Source organism: Dromiciops gliroides, chromosome 6 (genome assembly GCF_019393635.1).
Source record: "Dromiciops gliroides isolate mDroGli1 chromosome 6, mDroGli1.pri, whole genome shotgun sequence".
Taxonomy (NCBI): Eukaryota; Metazoa; Chordata; class Mammalia; order Microbiotheria; family Microbiotheriidae; genus Dromiciops; species Dromiciops gliroides.
The window spans coordinates 37501998-37524132 of record NC_057866.1 but is presented as its reverse complement, the minus strand read 5'-3'; the positions used below and the strand labels follow the sequence as shown (position 1 = coordinate 37524132).

Sequence of the window (22135 nt, the reverse complement as noted above, 5' to 3'; positions counted from 1 at the left end):
ATTTTTAATGTTTTGATGGATGACCTGTGCTCTGGAATTTTAGTCAAAAGGAGGTTTATCCATGTCATTATGATTTGACAAGTGTTTTTTAATGGAATAATTTTTTTCCTGGTCCTTCACTTATATTTACATGAATCTAGTTGATTGGCTTTTGGTATTTAAAGGCAAAGAAGGAACAGCTAGGTGGCGCAGTGGATAAAGCACCAGCCCTGGATTCAGGAGGACCTGAGTTCAAATCTGGCCTCAGACACTGGACACTTACTAGCTCTGTGACCCTGGGCACGTCACTTAACCCTCATTGCACCCCCCCCCCCAAATTAAATTAAAGGCAAAGAAGAAGGAATTTTAATTGAAGATTATTTTTCTCATTGTTAATTCTTGTGTACTGTTACCTAATTTAAGCATTAATGTGCAGTGAATTACATTAATTGGGACTACAGGCATAGGTTACTTCACTTTAATTGATTTTAGTCAGAAGACATTTATAAATTGCTTTGCTTTAACCACCATGTATCCTACTACTTGAAAAATGTGAGATGGACAAATTTAGAGACATCTCCACTCCAAATGTTCATCTGAACTATTTGTGCCCAACCTGTGGTAGAGCCTTCAAGTTCATGTTGGTCTGATCAGCCATAGTCAGACACACTGTACCTTCACCCCAACTAGTGATGTCATTGATCTTTTTTGAGAATGAAGGACAACAACCAAGCAACCACTCCTAGTACTTGCATAATCAGTTTTCTCTGGTTTTTCACAGTTTTAACTATAATAAATAAAAGTATATATTCTAAGGTATATTAAAAACAGTCTTCCAATAGTAACATTACAGAACTTGTTTGTTCAGATTAGACATGATTTCTGTGAAGGAATGTGCTAAATTTTTATGTGCTGCACTGCAGTTTATAAGATGTTAGATGATTCATTATGATGCCCACCCTCAGCTATGAAATGTCTGCTTAAAATCCAACTTAAAACATCTTTTAATTTTGTGATCCTTAGTATGCATGATTATGCACTCTTGAATTTAGCACAGGTGGCAAAAAGTTTATTTATGGCGATGTGTGGTATGAGACATAATCTTACATCTGATTTTTCTTCCTCATTTTCAGTTAAGCATAAGAGTTGAACTATAATTTCTCACAACCTCAAGCAATTAAGCTTGTTGGATGCCTACATAAATACTGACTTTATAAAGAAAAACTTAAGTATGCATTATTACCTAAACCTGGGAGTTTTAGTTTTACCTTTTAAGGTATTACTCTGAGCAGATACATTTGAGCTTCTAGGAGAAACCTGACTGATATTTTCGTGCTTTCAACAGAAATGTTTACCCTGAAGTTTAGTATTTTTTCATTTTGCCTACTTATGTCTTATTGGAACTAAGGCTTTGTAGTGTAGTGCAGCATTTTTTATTTCAGAGCTTTAGGGAGCCTTGAAGTACTTAGGAGCCCATAAGTCATTGGCACAAGATTTGCTTCTCTGTTTGATGGCATTCTTTTGGGTTAGATTAATCTTGATTAACTTAGTGTCTTAGAGTTAACATTGTGTCTTCAAGTCCCCTGGAGTGGAGTTCTGAGTGGGTTAGAGACCACCTCCCAACCTCCAGGCTGTGGATCTCTTTAAATTATTCAGTGGTAGCCTCAGAAAACTTGAAGATTATATGAATAGGGGGACCCAGCATGAGTCTCTCTTGCTCTCAGGTTCTGTCCTTTTGGGGTATTCTTTCAGACAATTTTACTATATTTTAAAGTAATATGGAGGCTCCAAACAGTTATTTTGGCGTATGGTTCTGATGCAGTACGCTTTAGAGAACTGAACCAAGTGTCAAGAGGCTTGGGTTTGGGTCTTAGTTTTGCTCCAAAAGAATTCCTCTCTAAAATGAGCAAGTTGGACTGACTGGATCATCTCCAAGATATTCCTAGTTATGAGTCTTTGATTCTAGGGAGAGGCATAAGGATGGGAATTTTGATTCTGCTGGTAAGGGGGGAAGAATTCCAGGTTAGGGAACTCCTAGGCTGGCCCCTCATCTGCACCTTGCAGTCTAGTGTGTTAAATAGCTCACTGAAAAGTCAAATGACTTATTTGGGGTCAGTCATACAGCCGTTAGGCATCCCAAGTAGTACTTCAAGCTGGATCTTCTTGGCTCTGAGTCTAGCTTGCTATCCTGTGGGCCCTGCTGCCTCTTAGCTATGAAACATTTATACAAAATACAACTTAAAACATCTTTGAATGGTGTGGTCTTTAGTGTATGTGATTGTTTGCTTGAGCTCTATCACCAAAAGGCACAAAACTCACAAATATCAGTGTTTGTGTGGGAAAACATTTTCTTTTTTTTTCTTTTTTTTTTAATAATGAACATTTTTATTTAAAGTCTTTAGTTCCAAATTCTATACCTCCTTCCCTCCTAAGGGGGAAAGCAATCAGAGATAGGTAATACATCTTCAATTATGTAAAATATTACCATATTAGTCATTTCCGTAAGAAAACTTGAATAAAAAAATGAAATAAAATGGAAAATAGCATGCTTCAGTCTGTGTTCAATCTATATCAGTTCTTTCTTTGGAGGTGAATAGTATGCTTCATCATTAGTCCTTTGAGATTGTCTTGGATCATTGTATTGCTGAGAAAAGTTGAGTCATTCACGGTTCTTCATCAAACAATATTGCTGTCACTGTGCACAACATTCTCCTGGTTCTTCTTACTTCACTATATATCAGTTCTTACAAGTCTTTCCAGGCCTTTCTGAAATTGTCCTGTTAGTCATTTCTTAAAGCACAATAATATTCTGTCACAATCATATACCACAGCTTGTTTAGCCATTCCCCAATTGATGGACATTTGGGAAACATTTTCCATTTATAATTTTTTTGTAGAAATGGTTTGTAGGAAAGGTGTTTATTGTAATATTACAGTATTTATGCCCTTGGTTCTAACATGTTATAATAATTAAAATATTAAGAAAAACCAAAGCAAAAAATTATTTGTCTCTTCCCTTAGAAACCTGAAAATTTTAGAGAAAGACTATATCTGTATTATCTTATTATCTTATCCTAACTCCAGAGGTTATGTGTAATACAAAAATTTTTTGAATGTGTGTTTGGCAAAATACTCTTTAACTTTTAACATGATTTATATGTGATAAAAGGTAGGTGGGTGACAAAGGAAGGGCAGGGATTTTGCCAGATATTACTCAGACTATTCATAGGTTGAATGGTACACAATTACTCTTTTAAATTAGAATGGATGACAAAATTTGATCTCTAGGTCTTCTTTAAAGGACAGAATCTTGACTAATATGCTCTTTCCCAAAACAAGGAAAAACAAAGACTTCTGAAACCTTCAGCATTTTAGGGACAGATAATTGTGGCTAGCATTGTTAGATTATCTAGAACTTCATAATATATGTGTAGTTTTGCTAACTTTAAAGTGTTACATAAATGCTAAATGTGGTTATCATTAGATAGAAATGGCTTTTTACTTTTAGGGTAAGTGGTATAACATTTGAGATTGACTACTGAAGGAAGCAATAATTATGTCACAATGACACTCCTTCAACAAACATTTATTCAGTGCTTACTAGCTACCAAGTCTTGTGCTAAGTGTTGATGATACAAAGAAAGGCCCACCTCTGCCCTCGGCCCCCCCCCCCCAAGTCCCTGCCCTCACCAGGAGTGTCCACACTAATGGAGGAAACAAAATGTAAATAATTTGATTACATATACAAATATATACAACATGGTTGGAGGGTAATTCTGAATGTGTCCTTTGGGCAATTTTCTGAGCTCTTCATTCCCCTTGAACTTGAATTATTCTTTTACTCCATAGTCAGGGCAATTCAGTTGAACAAATATTAACAAATGTCTACTGTGTGCAAGGCACTCAAACAAAACAGCCCCTGACATCAAAGAGCTGCAGTTTTAGCAGGAAGAAGCAACAGACATGCACACTAAGTGAGGCTGGGGAAGTTGTAGCAATGAGGAGAACCAGGAAAGGCCTCTCAGAGGTAGGTGCTTCTGAGCTCAGTCCTCAAGTGATTCCGGGGGTGGGGGGGGGTGGGGGTGGGGGTCCAGGTGAGCAATCTGTGTGAAGGTATGGAGGGAAGAGAGAGACAGTGTCATGTGCAGAGAGCAGTAAGGAGGCCAATTTAGCTTCAAATAGAAGTAAGGGAAAGGGGCCAAAATAAGTCTGCCCACTTCTATAAAAGGTTTTAAGTGACAAGCAGAATACTGTGTATTGGATCTTAGAGGTCATAAGGAGCCTGAAGCAGAAGTGATGAGAACAGGCTTGGGTTTTCAGAATAGCTATTTAGCTGCTGGAATAGAAGTTGTAGTAGAAAAGGAAAGGGACAGCATGGAGCTAGCCAGTTTGACTAGAAGGAGCACTGACTCTGTGGGGTTACCTATGGCAATACCTGGGTGACCCTGGGCAGGACATGCACCCTCTCTTCCTTAGTTTCTTATTCCTAAAAGGAGAGGGTTGGCTTTGGTGGCTTCTGAGATTGCTTTCAGCTCCAGATTTAGGGCTCTATGGCCTTAGGCAACTCATTTAACCTGTCTGGGCCTCATTTGTATTACCTTGATGCTCTCACTAGGTATGTGAAAAAATTCCAAATCACTAATAATTAGATAAATGCAAATCCAAGCGGCTCTGAGGTTCCATCTCACATCCATTGGTGTGGCAAAGTTGACAAAAAGAAGGAAAATGACAGACAATGACGGGGCAGCTGGAAAATGAGCATATTGATGCACTGTTGGTAGATGTGTGACTAAGTCCAGCTGTTCTGGAAAGCAATGCAGAATAGTGCCCATACCCTTTGACCCAACAATAGCACTACTAGACCTATACGCCAAAGAGATTAAAGAAAGAGGAAAAGGAGCAAAAATATGTATCTTTAGCCTTCTTTTTTGTACTGGCAAAGAACTGGAAACTAAGTCAGGGAGGGGAGTGCCCATCGATTTGAGAAATGGCTGAACAAATCACGGAGTATGAATGGAGTGGAAAGAAATGGTGAAAGAACCCGAGGGGATTTGTTTGTATCAACTAATGCAGAGTAAAGTGAGCAAACCCAGGAAAACATCATAAAGCCAACTTGCAAAGACTTGAGGACCCTTATCGATGTAGTGAACAATGACTCTAAAGGACTGGTCATGAAACCTGCTAGTTACCTTTTTCTTTTTTCCTTTTGTTGGCAGGGCAGTGAGGATTAAGTGACTTGCCCAGTGTCATCTGTATGAGGCTGGATTTGACCTCAGGTCCTCCTGAAGCCAGGGCTGGTGCTTTATCCACTTTGCCACCTAGCTGCCCTGTAGTTACCTTTTAATACAGAGGTTAAAGTCTCTCAAAGCAGAATGAGACTGAAATTTTTGGACATAACCAATGTGGGAATTTGTTTTGATCAACTCTGTATATGTGTTATAAAGACTTTTTTCTCTAAGGTGGTGAGGTGGAAAGGAGAAAAAAAAAGTTAAGGAACTAAAATGAGCATATTGGACTAGACTAGCTTCTGAGGTCCTTTCTAGTTCAATATTTGTGTGTAGCCCCTGGCAGGCAGTTCAATTCTGAGTCTGGCAGTACCATACACTAGAGGTGATGGGACTCAACTGTGAAGGAGAAGGTGGCTCTGGAAGGAGAGAGACACTTGCAAGAGATGTTATAGAAGTAGACTTGAGAAAACTTGGTAGCTGACAAGACATGGGGTAAGTGAAAAGTCAGAGAAAACCAGGGTTGAGAATTGAGGTGACTAAAAGGTTGGGAGTCCCTCAATAGAAAGAAGGAAGTGTGGAAGTTGGTTAGGTTTTGATGGACAGATAATGAGATCTTTAGTTAATCAAATAGTTAATACTGAATATTAAGTTAGATATAGATGGAGGAATATGTTATTACTTAGTGACAAGTGGCTTTTAGCATCTTAATAGTCTACCTGAATTCAGGGAATATTCCTTGTACAAATGTTTGCAGTTGTCTATGAAAAGTAACTTAATATGAATCACTACTTGTGAGATATTTAAATGCATTACAGCAAAGTTCTTTTTTTTTCTTTATGCCATAGCACTGATTAGGCTTTCTAAATATTTATTAAGGCAAACCTAATTAACCAGTTGTAAGGATTTTAGCTAACCTAATAGATTTGTAGTAAATTGAAATCTTTCCCATTGTTAGAAAGTCAGATTTCATAGGGGCCTTGACAAGAGAAGACTTTTGTGGGTAATAAATTGCGGAAAGATGTCAGGGTTTGGTGATTTTGGTATGGTGGGTTTGAGAATAATTGACTCTACCCTATTACTCTTATCAAAGTGAATTCTGCTTTTTTCTCTGAAGAGATTATTCATTGCTGCAATGTACCTACAGTGCCTGGGTGTGCTTATATTCCCTTTCTTGGAGAATTTGCTGATCAAGACATGCTTTTTGGAAGGGGTAAGAAGATCAGTAAAAATCTATAGACTTTTTTTGAAATAATTCACACCTACTTATGAGATACTTACAGAGTCCTAAGTAGTTATACAGAAGCAAAATATTCTCAAGCCATAGTACATAGAACTAAGTGAAGAAAATACACAAGGAAACACATGATGTTATTGTGCTTCTTGGAATTACCATTTGTGATTTCTGTGCGCAATAAAATTGTCAAGGTTACACTTAATAGAAAAGGAAAACACTTATAATTTTGGCTATCTAGACTGCTCTGAAAAATCACATGATAGGTTGCCTCCAGGGATTGGTTGTATTGGGAATGTGCTTGCTAGTCCATACTGAAAGTAACTTATGTGATGGACTGGAGGTCTAGAGAAGTGTTTATTCTAGTTTATTATCTTGTGCAATCTTAGGAAGTGTCACTAAAGGTCTCTTACAGCTGCAAATTAGAGATTATGTTACTTATTTGTCACATAAAATTGTTTTGATGCTTAATGTTTAGAAACTGATTTGCTGTGTTTAAGACATATTAACAATAATGTTTTGTGGATTAATTTTAGTGTCCTTACTTGGATCTTTGATTCTTCTTGGGTGTCATGCATGCACCTATTCATAAAGAAATTTGGTTTTGCTTCTGAAGAGAAAATCCTTTTTCACAACTGTCTGATATGGAATCTGTTGGTGTCTTATATAATTTTTGTTTTGAACTAGTTTTACTTTGTGCTCTAGCTTACTAGTAACCTGGCCACCTCATTTTCATTTTGATTAGAGAAGAGGTGACACTTCATCACTGGCTTCTCAATGTTTCCTCTTAGCAGATTAGGGCATATTGGCTACAAGCCCAATTTTATCTGAGAAACAGTAGGAAAAGTAATTTCTTATTTTCCTACCATTTTTAAAATGTCTTAAAGGGAACTTTTGTTAGAAATCTTTTTCAGGAAGAAGAAGAAAATGAAGTAGGCACACAATCAGGGATCCTTTGAGTATTGTATTATTACCACATATATCCTACTTTGCCCAAATATTTTCCCATTCACATTACAGTAAATTAAAAAAACAACAACAACAACACAGGAATACTATGTAAGACATTACCAAAAAGATTCCCTGATGTCACAATTTTAAGGGTAAAATTGTAGGAAAATATAACTAAATATGTGATCTGTTTTTGGAAAGAAGTGTTTGGTATAGGGTTTTTGAGGCATTCAGAAAAATCTCCTCACATGGTAGCCAGAAGAATATGGAAAATAAAATTAAACTGTAATACCTTAGTGTTTTAGTAGTTCATTGATCTTAACTGGTGTGGGTACTCCCTCTACTAGTGAAGATTATTCTCATCCTGTTTGATACTTGGCCATGTTTTCTGCAGTTGAACCAGAGGAGATCTACTCAAGGGTCCTTCTTTAGGCTCTTTTTAAAAAAATGCAGGAGCCTTAATAGCTAACTTTGAATAGAAATGGTAACCTTTTGAGGGCTGAAAATGGAATTCTTTTTTTGAAGTATGTATTTTTAACAACAGAGATAGTTTGAAAAAGAAATTATTAATCATGTGCTTGAATAAGTGGACACCTCTTTTCTAACAAATTGCATTTGTCAGTGGTATGAAAAGCTTGTGTGCAGAGAACTTACTGTGGTGGTTATTAAGCCCATCCAATTGAATTTAGTTGGTATTTTTAAAATGTTTTCATTTTTCTTCATTGTGGTTCTTAAAAAGACTTTCTCTTTCATAGGGATTCCTGCAAACCCTACTAAAGCTGCCACTTATTCACTAAGGGTGGATAATGCAGTTCCACTGGTAACTCAGGCCCCGGCCATTCAGCCCTTACAGATCCGACCAGGTGTTCTTTCTCAGGTTGGTCCGTTTACCATTTTAAACTTATTTTCTTTCCTTTTCTTATGAATATCGATCTATTAGTCCTATGACCGTGAAGACTTGTGGAAGCTGATGTTTATGGTGATTGAATCCTTCTGTAGATGATTGGATTTTGACATTTATAGGTTACTAGGTTCCCCCCCCCCCCAAATAAATTCATTTCAAATTACAAATCCTGGAGGACAACATACCTTAGATTCAAAGGAACATAAAAATTTCAGTGATATTTCACACTCCAAGAAAAAAAAAAAGGAAAGCATTTTTTCCACAGTTACTGAGTTCAATCAAATACATCTTATATGAGATTTCTTCAACACACTGAAGAAACAAGTTATCTTTGAACATTTAGAAAGGCATCTTTACGGAAGCTGGCAGCATGCGCTCTTCGTGCAGCAGGCCAGGGATATTCATTTAGCCTTGTGCAGGTAGTACCTGCTATGCCAAGAAGCTTAGCCCAGGCACCCTTTCCAAGGAAGCATGGTGGAAGGTGACCTAATGAGCATGCCAGGAGGTCCAGGGAGAAGGCACAGTAATTTCTATAATGGCATAAAGGATCACTCTTGTTGATAAGTAATCCAAATGACCTGTTCCAAACAAAAGCCAATAGCAAAAGTGGCGATGAATTATTTGAGCCCAAGAGAATCAATTTTGGTATCTGGTGGAACTGAGCTCTCTTCAAAAAACAATGTATCCAAACAAAATGGAATATTTATGGGAAAAAAACCAAACCTAATCATCTTTGTGCCACCTGACAAATACATCGCTGAAATAATTTAATTGAAACTTTTCCCAACCAAAGGCAATTCAATCCAAGATACAAGAGATAGTATCACACAGCCCTTCTCCATTTAGAGTTTCAAACTACAGCTTTAGTTCACATATAGGAAATTCTCAGTTCATCTTTTTCTTTTGTCAACACAGGTTAAAAAAAAAACAGTCGGTTTCCTAATAACTTAAGGGAAAACATACACACATAACATACGTCATTTTCAAAAAAGATAGTAATTCCAGTTTTAATTGTAACTTTTACAAAAATCTCAGCAAGTGCCCATTAAGTCTATAAGAGACTTAAAAATAAAACACTTTTAATAATTACAGTAACATTTCTTTAAATATATTTCTGTTAATATATATTATGCTCTGAATATCAAAGGAAGTTTTATTGAGCACTTTACAACTGACCTCATCCAAAGAGGCCATTAAAAAGGACTCAAGGATCATTTGAGGTTACTAGTTTTTTCTTTAGGTTTTAAGTGTGTATAGAGGATTACTGATTGCTTCATGAATGGTTATTTATTCAGCAGACTTGGTCTAATCGAACTCAGCAGATCCTGGTACCCCCCTGGCAGCAAGTAACACCTGTAGGCCCTTCTACTGTAGCGCTGACTTCCGAGACGGTGGCAGGTCCACAAAGACTTGGGGACTGGGGGTAAGTCAAAAAGGATAGATTTTGGTGAAACTTTCAAAATTGCTTTTCCTTCAGAAATTATTTAATATTTTTATAATTTCTCCCCAGGAAAATGATTTCACACAGCAATCATTATAACTCAGTGATCCCTCAACCTCTTTTAGCCAATCAGATAACTCTTTCGGCCCCTCAGCCAATCAGTATGGGTATCACACATGTTGTCTGGCCTCAGCCTGCTACTACAAAGAAAGATAAACTCTGTCGGAACAGGTTGGTATTTAATATTGTTGGGTAGGTGGTTTAATAATTTGGGAATAAATTTTGCACGTGCACAAAGGGCCACTTGTGTTGTATTAGAAATAACCTCGTTTGTTTAAAAACAAACACTAAGCCAGCTCCCTTCTTAATTCCTCAGAGGTATTTTGGTAAAACTAATGGAATGGGAGCCAGGAAGAGAGGAAATAAATGCTTTCACTTGGTAAGATTGTTTTTATTGCACTTTTGATCTATTATTTGCCTATGACATTAGTAACTTAGAGCATTCAAATATATTTACAAAAATGGCCTTTTGATTTGGGCATGAGTGTATTTTACCATGGTATTTGTAGCTAATGGTGATTATGTTTTATATTTGTGTGAAGACTTAAGCTTTCTATGTGATTGTATATTATATGCATGATCCTATATTTTGTTTATTAAGACATCTTAAAGATGTCTCTTAAACAAGTCTCTGTAGAAATAATGATTAATTTTTTTACAGGAGTAATTCTTTGCAGAATACCAATATCCCCAGTTCAGCATTTATTTCTCCAAAGATAATAAATATGAAAGCAGTTGAGCGAGTAAGTTGCACAGAAACACAAGACAATCATAACTCGGAGGAAGAAAGAAATTGTTGCAAAGCATCCATGAGGGAGGATGCTGATTCATCAACTTCAGACAAACAGCGGGAGGCGATCCTCATTACAGATACCCCTAGTCCTGTAGTGAGCGTGATCACTATTAGTAGTGACACTGATGAGGAAGACACAGCACAGAGTCATTCAGTTAGAAAGTAAGTGCTCTAAAAGGAGTTATGACTGTTGTACTTTAGGACATGGTGCCCTCTAGTGTGTGTGTGGGAAGTTCATTGTTTTGTTTCTGGGATATTCCTCATCTGTCAGGATCTTTGGGATGGATACAGAAAAACTATTACTTGTGGGACTGTGGCTCCACTCATTCTCCCCAAATTCAGATTTCATTATTTTAGAACTAATGAAAAAGTTTAATTGTAAAGTTAGTCTGTTCCCTTGAAATCCCTTGCTTCTCTAATGAAGGTGTAAGGCCCGTGATTTTGTTGTTGAAGGGAACTCCTAGTGAGGAAACTACTTCTCCCAATGCCTGTCAACCGCTTTGCTACAATTTATGGTTAGGGAGTTTCCTGGGGCACTGAGGGTAAGTGACTTGGCCAGGGTCACACTGCCACTATGGAGGACCTGAACCCAAGTCTTCATGACTCTGAGACCACTTCTTAGTTCACTGTGCTGTAATGCTTCTCGGCCGTTAATGTGAGAAACTCTTTACATGAAAGCCTTGAATAGGAGGAAGGCAGCAGTTTCTGGGTCCTTTAAAGATCACTGTGCTTCTGACTGTGTAATGTGAATAAGCAGCCTTTCCTTCCAGCCTTTTTGACCTGTGTTCTCTGCTCTGTTTTCAGCTGTAAAGGTAGTCTAGATTGTGAAGCTTGTCAGAGCACTTTGAATATTGATCGCATGTGTTCATTAAGCAGCCCTGATAGCACCTTAAGCACCAGTTCCTCTGACCAGTCCAGTCCATCTCCTGGCAAGAGACCGAACAGGTAAAGGAAACTCAATAGAAGGGCTGTGCCTGGGTCATCCCCCTTAAAAGTAAATGTAGTAAAACTCCTGAGACTTGGGAACTGCAAGGGGTGCTGGTTCCATGAGGGAGAGCCCTAGTGGTGGACCATACCCGGGATAGGACTCTGCAGCAAGCTGCCTTTCTGTTCCTGTACTGACAGCTTCCCTCAAATAAAATGGATTTAGGAAGCTTTCTAATAAGTTCTGTTAAATGCCACGTGAATTTTGAAAGCATAGAGAAACCCAGTTAGCATATTTTATTTTATGTGCCCCTTTGGTTTACCTTGAGAATAAAATGCACACCAAAGTACATGTGATAGAACTGATAAAGAAAAAAGTGTTTTCTTTGTAAGCAGAAGATTTGAATTGACCTGTTGTCTCATGGGAGAGGGTTTGAATTGGTTTCTTTCCTAGCAGTGGTAATTGATTGGCATTGCTCTGTGAATATTCTTTTGCTGGGGCCTCTCCTTACCAACATAACTAGCTAATTGTGAAAACTGTTCAGAAACTTAAATAAAATAAATTGACTTCAGCTTTAAAAAATGAATTTTTTAAGCAGCAGCTGAAATTTAGGTTCAATTTTCAATCTAATTTTTATGTATTTGTCTGTTATTTTTTCTTAATACCCAATTGGCAGATATATTAAGTGCCTACTGCACAAGGCACTGTTAGTTGTTGTAGCAGCTACAAAGATGTATAAAAGGTTCCTCACTTTAAACTGGATTATAATCAATGTGGGGACACAGGGAATATACATAAAGTTATATTCACTGCCGCATGTGATATGCTATAGTAATTGGTAACATGATGTAATATAATAATTGGCACATATAATAAATCCTATAGGACTTTAGAAGAGGGAGAAGCCATCCTGGCCAGAGGTGTAGATGAAACAGAGTATCTTTGGCTGTGATTATTTGGGTTACAGCTGATTCTAAAAAAAATCCATTCTAATTTTAATTTATTAGTTATCTATCTTCCCATGATTTCCATTGGTATCTTTGAAAGCATAGTTCAAATAGCCCATGTAACCTTCCAGATGTTATTGAAAGGCAAAGAATTGAGGATGGTAATCTTTTTAAGGGAGGAAGAATGTGGAAAAGTAAGCTTTCAGTCAATCCAACTGTTTGATAAGAAATATTGTAAAGAAATTGACTACACGATGAGCATGAAAATCTATATCATATCCTATATAGCATGTTTGGAATTCAGTGTTCTAACTGGTGCCTCAATTTCTTATAGGCTATATCTGTTAATATATTAGAGAAAATATTTTTCATAAAATGCCTTTTGTTTTAGTATGTCAGATGATGACCAGGAGAGTGGCTGTGATACAGTGGATGGCTCCCCAACCTCAGACTCTTCAGGACATGACAGTCCATTTGTAGACAGCAGCTTTGTAGAAGACTCCCCTCAAATTACAGAGTCAATAGCAGCTGTTGACACAGAAACCAAACCAACGGTCTGTACTGTGGTGGTACCTCCAGTGAGACTAGAAAATAGACTTGATTCAGATGAGCATATGGCACATACAGGTAAATTAGGCTCTCGTCTCCCCCTGACCCTTCTCATTGTCCTTTTTAAAAGGAATAAACATTTTCTTTCTAGAAGTGTCTTGTTACTAATGTATATTCTTTCCACTGGTTTCCTACGCCGTCATTGTAAGGTCTGGAAAGTCATATGCATAAACTGCTTTTTCTTTCTTAATTTCAGGATTTTGGGTAACTATGCAGAATATCAAGGAATCCAAAGGCCATTCAGATTTTTCTTAGAGAGGGAAATGTACCAACTCTGCTCTATTTTCTTTATTGCCAGATATCATATGTCAGCCATTAGGAAAAGGTCGATCTGCCCCTGGAAAATTAAACCAGCCTTCTACTATGAGTAACCGGCAGCAGAAACTGACAGCAGCATCCCAGCAGCAACATTTGAATTTCAGTCACGTATGTTTATCCAGGAACTCTCTCATTACGGGGTTTGAAATTCATCAGCTGTGTCTTACTTTGTAAAAAGGCCCTAGAAATGTATCATGCATTGATAGATTTTTTTTTTCCTCTCCCCTTTCTCCTTATCTTAACTCAAGTATGATAGGCATAGTAGTTGGAAGATTAGATTAAGGATCCTCAGATCACGAATACTTCTATAGAAAATTCTGGTCTTTAGATTGTCTGATTATTTTATTCTCTCATTTTTTGTTTTAAGCACTTTGGTCTCAATATTCTGATTTAAAATATTATAGGTTGCATTATTGGAAGTGAGGTAATTCTTCCAGTGCTTAATTACTATGTTTAACTGGTCTTAGGGTTTAAGCATTTAAAAAAAATGTATGTTTAAACAGGTTTTTTTTTTTCTTTGTGGTTTGATGAAGGACCACTAGATTTGGAGTGTGAGCTGCTAGGAAAGAATCCCAGCTCTTCTTACTACCTGTGTGACTTTAGTCACACTTAATTGACAATAATTCCATGTACAGATATTAAGCATCTATTGTATGCCAGGAATTTTGCTGGGCCAGTGGGAATCTAAGACAAAGAATGAAATGATTCCTGCTTTCAGTGAGCTCTTAGGGAAGAAAAGAAGCATACATAAAAACCACATTCCTAGGGGCAGCTAGGTGGCGCAGTGGATAGAGCACTGGCCCTGGAATCAGGAGTACCAGAGTTCAAATCTGGCCTCAGATGCTTGACATTTACTAGCTGTGTGACCCTGGGCAAGTCACTTAACCCCAATTGCCTCACCAAAAAAACCCCAACAAAACAAAACAAACCAAAACTAGCTGTGGTATTTTAGGGGGCAGCTAGGTGGCGCAGTGGATAATTGAGCACTGGCCCTGGAGGACCAGTTTAAATCTGGCCTCAGACACTTAACACTTACTAGCTGTGTGACCCTGGGCAAGTCACTTAACCCTGATTGCCTCACCGAAAAAGGAAAAAAAAGAAAAAGAAAAAACTACATTCCTGTAGCCTAGGTATAAAGTGATTAAATACAAATATATACAAAGTGGTCAAAGACAAGGTAGATTAGAAGGGAGAAGACTAGCAACTGGGAGGATCAGGAAAGGCAGAAGATTTGTGCCTGAGTTGGCAGGGAAGAAGAGAGGAAGGATATCTGTGAGGTGGAGGTAAGGAGAAGGGCCCTTCCAGGCATGTAGGGACAGCCGGTACAAAGGCTTTGAAGAAGAAACCTGCACTGTCATGGGTGAGAAACAGAAGTGATCACAGGAGTTAGGGGAGGGAAGTAATGTTTAGTAGGTTGAGAGAGGTTGGGGCCATATTGTGCATTGTCTAGATGCATTAGGGAGCCATGGGCATTTGTGGAGTAGGGAAGTCATGTCATGGTTGGATCTGTGCTTCAGGAAAATTACCTGAGTGATAGCGTGGAGGACAGTCTGGAGTGGGGAAAGACCTGAGACAGGGACACCAATTAGGAGACTTGTAATCAGAGAAGAGGTAGTGAGGGCCTACAGTAAAGTGGTATCTTTGTGAATGGGGGAAAGGAGTTGGATGTGAGAGATGCAACAGAGTGGATGTATGGGGTGAGCGAGAGTGAGGAGTCCAGAATAATCACTGGCTTTATGGGCCTGACACTTAGGGCATACCTGCCATTGTGAGTGATGAGCCGGCTGAGGTGCAGGAGGGGTGATCGGACAGATGGGGAAGCCAGGAGGGGGCGGGCCTAACCATCTAGCCGGAAGGCTGTCCAGCAGAGGGCAGGGCTCCATAGTTTCAAATGCAGCTCACACCTTCAGAAGAACTAGGACGAAGAAAAGACCAGTAAGATCTTGAGTCACTTTGGAGAGAACTGCTTTTGCTGAGCATCAGGAAGTCAGAGGTCAGAAGCCAGATGACAACGTTTTGAGGAGAAGGAAATGGGGGCAGGAATTTGGCTGAGAAAGGGAGGAGAGGCCTAAGGAGATGGTAGGATCTATATACATTTTTGTGACTTGAGGATTAAGCATGTCTGAAGGCAGCCAGGTAAGAAACAATTGTAAGGAAGAGGGAGTGGGGAGTGATTGAGGATGCCATCTTTTGGGGCAGACAGGAGAGGATGAAAGCCAGGGTTGACTTTGGCAAGGAAAAGGATTGCCTCTTTGTCACAGACTGTGGAAGAAGAGGAGAGAATTGGAGGTGAAGAAGATGGGAAAAGAGTGAGCTCAAGTTGAATGGGCTCAGTTTTTTCTGGTAAAGTGAAGATGCAAGGCCCTCCGTTTAGAGGAGTGAGGCTAAAGAGATTTCAGATAGGTTCTTTAGGAAGTGAAATAAGAAATCAAGTAGGGAGGAAGGGGAGGACTGCCTTGTAGTGAGCATTTAGTTGAGACCGGTTAACATGAATGCCCCTAACCATTACAGTTGTGAGACTTCCAGCTCTCAAAGTCCTGAATTTCTTCATTTGTATAATGAGGGGGAATCAACTAGATCATCTCCCAAGGGCCCCTTAGATCTCTAAATACTATGTTCTTGCTCAATCAGTGATTAACATCTTTGTTTTTTAACCATATAAATATTTTATTTTATTATTTTCCAGTTACATTTAGAGATAGTTTTTAACACTTATTTTTATAAGATTTCTAGTTTCAAGTTTTTCCTCTCTCCCCCCTCTCCAAGACAGCAAGTCATCTGATAGAGGTTAATACGTACAAAGTGATTAACACCTTGACACTAAAATTTTACTCCAATGACTCACCCTGGCTGTGCAGTCGGAGCACAGGCTTTTCTAACGGGCTCTAAAGTCTTTCTTTGTAGATCTGGTAAAGGATTGTGGGTCTTTCATCCAAGGGCTTGCCTAATTAACTTTGGAGATAATTAGCTCACAGGGTTAGCTCCCAGGGAATGGGGGGTTTTTGGTTTCTTTTTTGACCCCTTCAAATGACAAGTACTGTCTTATTTAGGCATAGAGGGATTGTAATCTGTCCAGGCAATACATGTGTTGCCTTTTCATGAACTTATATCTTAATTTTGTCACATTTCTACAATTAATTTTATTCTTATGTATAACAATCAGTTATTTTTCTCTGTGGACAGATTCAGCACTTTGGTTCTGGGCATCAGGAGTGGAATGGAAACTACGGACATCGGAGACAGCAAACTTATGTCCCAGCTACTGTTAGCAGTCACCCCTTCGCCCTGTCACAAGGGAGTCCAAACCACACGGTGGTGCGTGCCCCTCTGGCTGGGACTACACCCCGTACAGGGCAGCCTGCTCTTCTTCCTTACCCACCAGCCGCACCTCTTGCTACTGCTGCGCCAGTTACCCACCTCTTAGCCTCTCCGTGTACCTCAAGACCCATATTACAGCATCCAACCTACAGTATTTCTCATCCCAATGGCATAGTTCACCAAGTCCCAGTGGGAATAAATCCCCGTCTGCTACCTTCCCCGACCATTCATCAGACTCAATACAAACCACTCTTCCCACCACATTCTTACATTGCAGCATCACCTACTTACACTGGATTTCCGTTGAGTCCAACAAAACTTAGCCAGTATCCATATATGTGAGAACTCAAATACAGTATATTGAGGAAGTTCAGTGATGCAAATGTTTGATTAAAAACAAAAACATGGTATTTAATAAATATTAGCCATGGCACAAGAAAATTATTTTTTGAATCATGTAGACTTGGGTGCAATTTAAACAACTTTGAGCTTTAAAAAAAACTCACTTTTAATGTGTTTTGCACATTTGGTATAACTTGTCTTTTGGTCATGTTCTCTTATAGTTACTTAGACAGGTGACTTTTGGGAGCCAAAGTCTGGTTTTGCTCCTATTATTTTTTATAAAATTGCCTTCTAATTAGTGCAAGACACGTCTACATTTGGGAAGCCATTCAGTGTACAGATTTAGAGCAACAGATGCACATGTGTCAGACGTACAGTGTACAAGTAAACTGTTTGTATTATTATCTATGTCTTGGTATTTAAATGTTGGGTCACTTATCTAAAAAAAGCGAGCTATTGTTCTCACATTTGCATGTGTCTTGCATGGGCAAAATGTTGCCTTGACTTTGCTCTTAAATGTTGTCCTAATAATCTCAGCTGCATTGTAAACCGTTCCCACACATAGTGCCTTAAATATTCGAGGTTGTTAATGTTACTACATATATATAAATGTTGAGGACTGCAGCACTTAAAATTCAGATCTGCTGATTTTTTTTTTTTTGATAGGGTGATGTTCATTTTTGGTTTTGTGGTATAGTTTTTGGTAGTGGGTGTTTTTTCCTTATCAAGAGGGCAGCATGTTTTGCTATGGCCAAATTCTGCTGTCTGGTATATATATATATATATATATATTTTTTTTTTTTTAAATGATCTAGCTTCAAGAAAAGCAGTTAGTAATGCTTAAGAAAAGTTGATTCAGTATCTTATGGGTAGGTGATAGGTAAACTCTCACAACTCAGCATTTTATATCGCTTTGTGTAACTGCAGTACAATCTAAGGAGTTTATTATGGAAAGGTTCAGTCCAAGTAGGTTTCCTAAAATATTTAGAGGTGCAGGAGGCATGACGTGGACGAGATAAGGAAAGGAAGTACAAAATGCTTGTGGATTCATGATGTGGTTTCATCTTAGCTTGAGCAAACCATGCAGTATTTAATAAATAGTAGCAGAATATTTACTATTGAAGCTTGAAAAGATGTGAGTCCTTTGTGTGCAATCTTTCACTTATGCATGTGAGAGCTTTTAACTGTTTTACACAATGGTGTTTGTTTTTGCCTGTTGGTGGTGTGTGCTTATTTAATACATTCCGTCAGGGACAAGAAATTTTATGTGCTTTTTCTCCCACAAAGTGTGTCTTGGGTTTCTTTTTCTTCATGTGTGTGTGTATGTGTGTGTGTGTGTGTTTCTGTTTAAATGAAGTTGCTTTTGCAGCACCAAAGACTTAATCATCCATTTCCTATAAAAAGGTAGCTACTTTTTGCATAGACCTCAAGTATATCATAGTTTAAAGATGGGATTTAGGGAAAGATATTAAAATGAGGCTGTGTTTTAGCTTATGGGCAAGTAATAAATGTATCATTTATCTTGAATGTATCATAGATAAGCTGCTATATAATGATTGCCACTTCAGATAGCTGTGAAATTAGACAATTAACTAGTTCTTATTTAGCTTTCTAATTTCTGTATAAGTCTGATTGAATGAAATAGAAGTGGGGATTTTGATTTATACTTTGCTTTCTTGTTTGGAGTGTCATTGTAACTACTGTATTGTAAATGATGGAAGATGATTGCCTATGTTATTTTGGGGTGTGTTACTTGCATCAGTATTTTATCAACATTAACTTTTGAGCTCATGGCTGCATATAAATGGGATATATCAATGTAACTTAATTCTTTTTGTGTTTTCATACTGGCATTGCGTAGACACTTGAGAAGCTGTATCTTGCAGGCTTGACTTAACTTTCTTTTTAAGAAACAAAATCTGGAACACAGTCTTTAGAGCATTTACTGGAATAAACAGTGCAGACAAAACATTTGAGTTTAAACTCCCCAAATGTTTTGAAATTAGAGCATTTCTTTAAATGAATGAAATTTCATAGCACTAGTACAGCTGTCTTACCGATTTGTCAGGAAGCTAATAAGGGATCTATTTTTCTTTACTCCATTAACACAAGCAGTGTTTTATTTAATGAATTTCTAGGTGAAATAGATGTGCCTAAAATTGATTTTTAAACAAAAACAAACAACAGTATTAGATCACAAAATAATACCAGCAGTACATTTTTAGATACACTGAAAATGAAGGAGCTTAATGTTTTCCACAAGTTTCAGTGTTTTTAGTAATCAACTCTATGCATTTTATACAAAGATAATTGTATATAAAATAAACATCAGAAAATGAGTAGCCTGAGATGAATTTAAATACAATTTACACATGTAAACAAACATAAACTTATGGAGTCAAGAAAATATTTAAATAAACTTGTCATATGCCTTCACAGTCTTATTTTATTTATATAATTCAGCAGGTTGTTGATTTCTGCCACTTGGCCCTGGGAATCAGATTTTCTCAGTGCAGAATCCATTGCTGGCAATGGTTGTATTGGGGACACCAACAGTAACTGTTTTCTTTTTGTTTGGGGCCATGCAACTTTCACTGCTCTGATGCATTTTATTTTCCTGTGTTTTAAGTTGTAAGGCTGTGATGATGTTACATTGACAAGTGGACTCAAAACCTTAATGTTGTTTTATAATACAAATAACATTTGTTACAGATATCCCCCAGTTAGGTATGCTACTCTTTAGGGATTGTAATCATAGAAATCTTTTGCATAAATGCAAATTTCTTTGGAAATTCTTTCATCTAAATTAAGCAAATGGATTTTTAAAAAACTTCTGGAAAAATATGACCCTCCTTTAAACCATTTATAAACATTTTCTTTGTTGGTTTTAATGCCTTTTTAAATAAAACACTGCATGATTACAGAATTGCATATTTGCATACTATTTTTAATTTGCAAATTATTTTTATAAAAATGCCTGATCAATTTTTATCTTTCAGGGTGTTTAATCAGATATGCTACTGTATCAGCTAAATCTTTTGATTTTAATGTTTTAAATTTCTACTGCTAATTTTAACTTGATTTTTGTTATGTAAAAGTTAAATCACACTGCAAGGTGTAGGAAGATATTGTTTGAATAAGCCCAATGATGTAGACTTGATTACTGAATTTTAACTGTTACCTGTGTAACAATTTGTAGACTTGTGGCGCTCTCGCTCCCTCTTCTCTCTTCCCCCCTCCCTCTCCCTCTTCCCCCTTCTCTCTCCCCCCTCCCTCTCTCCTGCTCTCCAAACCCCACCCCCTTTCCTCTTTCATAGTTTGGTTGGGTTTGCTCTTATTTCTATGCTACACTAGTTTGTCATGTAGCAGTTGCACTGTGCAATATTACAATAAGGACTGGGAAAAATTTTTATGGCTGTAATGTGTCTTAGAGTTTGCGATAGTATTTCTCTCTAGTTCTCAGTGATTTCAATGTGACCAAGCCTTCTGTACTTTGTCACAAAAAGCGGGTTTTCCAAGTGACTATTTTGGTGAGTGTCAAAAATAAGAATTTCTGGTGTATCACTGTCAAGACTCACTTTGAATTAAAACATACATCGCAGCAAACACTTGGCTGACTTTTATTTCCGCCAACACAAGTAGTGCTTACATACTTTAAATGAAGAATCATTCACTTTAAGGTAGTCACATATTCATTTAGTAAGATGGTACCAGTCCTACGAGTAGAATTGGGATTGTGAGGTTTGCTTGGTGGCAACACTACTGTGCTGAAAACTATTGTGGAATTGATAGCCCCTTCAGCATACCAGGAATAGTTTGGTTCATCCATTTTTTGTTGTTGTTCTTCTGGGATTGTAGAAGAAATAACTTGTCTGACCCATTTATTCAGTGAATAGTTTTCAACATATTGTAATGGCATTAAAAAAAAGATGAAATTTTTAACCAAATATGCTGAAGTTACCCAATTTCTCTTAAGCTAAAAGATAAATTTGACTTATGAGATGAAGTCTTGGCATTTAGAAGAATTGGAAGAATCCAAACTATTCAAAAGTTATAACAAACTTTAAAAAATTCTCATTAGTATCTTACAGTCCTTCTAAATATGACTTTTTTTTTTTAGGAGAAATTGTTTTGCTAATGTGGATAATATGTGGTTGTCATCATCACTACCTATTACTCCATTTTATTCCATTACAAATTTCAGTTTGAGTATCATACTAGCCATTTTCAGAAGACACCTTCTTTGATCTTCAATAGATCATTTAGGTTTTTAAAATCAAAATATAATTAAATAGTGCATTTAAAATGAATTTCTCTTGAAAGTGAAATAAAAAATACACACTACTCACCAGTAGTACCTCAAATAGTTTTTAGAAAAAAAACACAGCATGGCTCCTGTCATATAATCATTTGTTTATATCCATTTTTGAAGGGTTTATCTTCCAAAATGACTTTTCATAATTAAAATCCAGGCTCCTCAAATAAAACTTTCTGTTTTTCTTCTATCAAATCTCTTGTAACTTTAAAGTCCCTGTACTCTGGTGGCTTCCATCTCTGACCCTAAATGTGTGTCCATCTTCCTGTTTCTCTTTTGTCCCAGTCATGGCTCAGCCAAGATGTAGTTTTGCTTTTTCTTGTATAAGGCTTTAATAATGAATTTGCGGGGCAGCTAGGTGGTGCAGTGGATAGAGCACCGGCCCTGGAATCAGGAGTACTTGAGTTCAAATCCAGCCTCAGACACTTAACACTTACTAGCTGTGTGACCCTGGGCAAGTCACTTAACCCCAATTGCCTCACGAAATAAAAAATGAATTTGCTCCTTGGATGCAATTTTTATGATGATTATCTACTGGGTATTGCTATCAACTTGTTCTCAGTTATAGTTATATGTTTTTAGCCGTGTTTTATTAACAGAAGTATGTTTTCATACCCTTTGAATCTTAATATAAAGGCATACTTTATTTGATATATTTTCTTTCATGTTAAACCTTTTATAATTAGCTACAAACCAAAAAGTTCCTGATTCTTTCAAAGAATTCAAACTTTAAAAAATGAGGTAAACCCCTTTTTTCTGATATCTTGTTTTTAT

At 37.4% G+C, this 22135-nt stretch overlaps 1 protein-coding gene across 7 annotated transcripts in view; it reads left to right on the top strand.

Moving 5' to 3' along the window:
* HIPK3 (homeodomain interacting protein kinase 3) overlaps nt 1–20652 on the top strand; it is a 97978-nt gene extending 77326 nt beyond the window's left edge. For 3 of the 7 annotated variants that reach the window (XM_043970173.1, XM_043970174.1, XM_043970176.1), the window contains exons 9-18: nt 6322–6417; nt 8145–8266; nt 9589–9716; nt 9804–9965; nt 10111–10173; nt 10456–10749; nt 11392–11532; nt 12851–13086; nt 13367–13494; nt 16570–20652. In XM_043970173.1, coding sequence (XP_043826108.1) covers nt 6322–6417; nt 8145–8266; nt 9589–9716; nt 9804–9965; nt 10111–10173; nt 10456–10749; nt 11392–11532; nt 12851–13086; nt 13367–13494; nt 16570–17046 — 1847 coding nt within the window. In that variant the 3' untranslated portion in view covers nt 17047–20652. The remainder of the gene's footprint in view (nt 1–6321; nt 6418–8144; nt 8267–9588; nt 9717–9803; nt 9966–10110; nt 10174–10455; nt 10750–11391; nt 11533–12850; nt 13087–13366; nt 13495–16569) is intronic. The other 4 variants (XM_043970177.1, XM_043970178.1, XM_043970179.1 and 1 more) reach the window with 4 other exon arrangements.
* Nucleotides 20653–22135: the final 1483 nt, after the last annotated feature.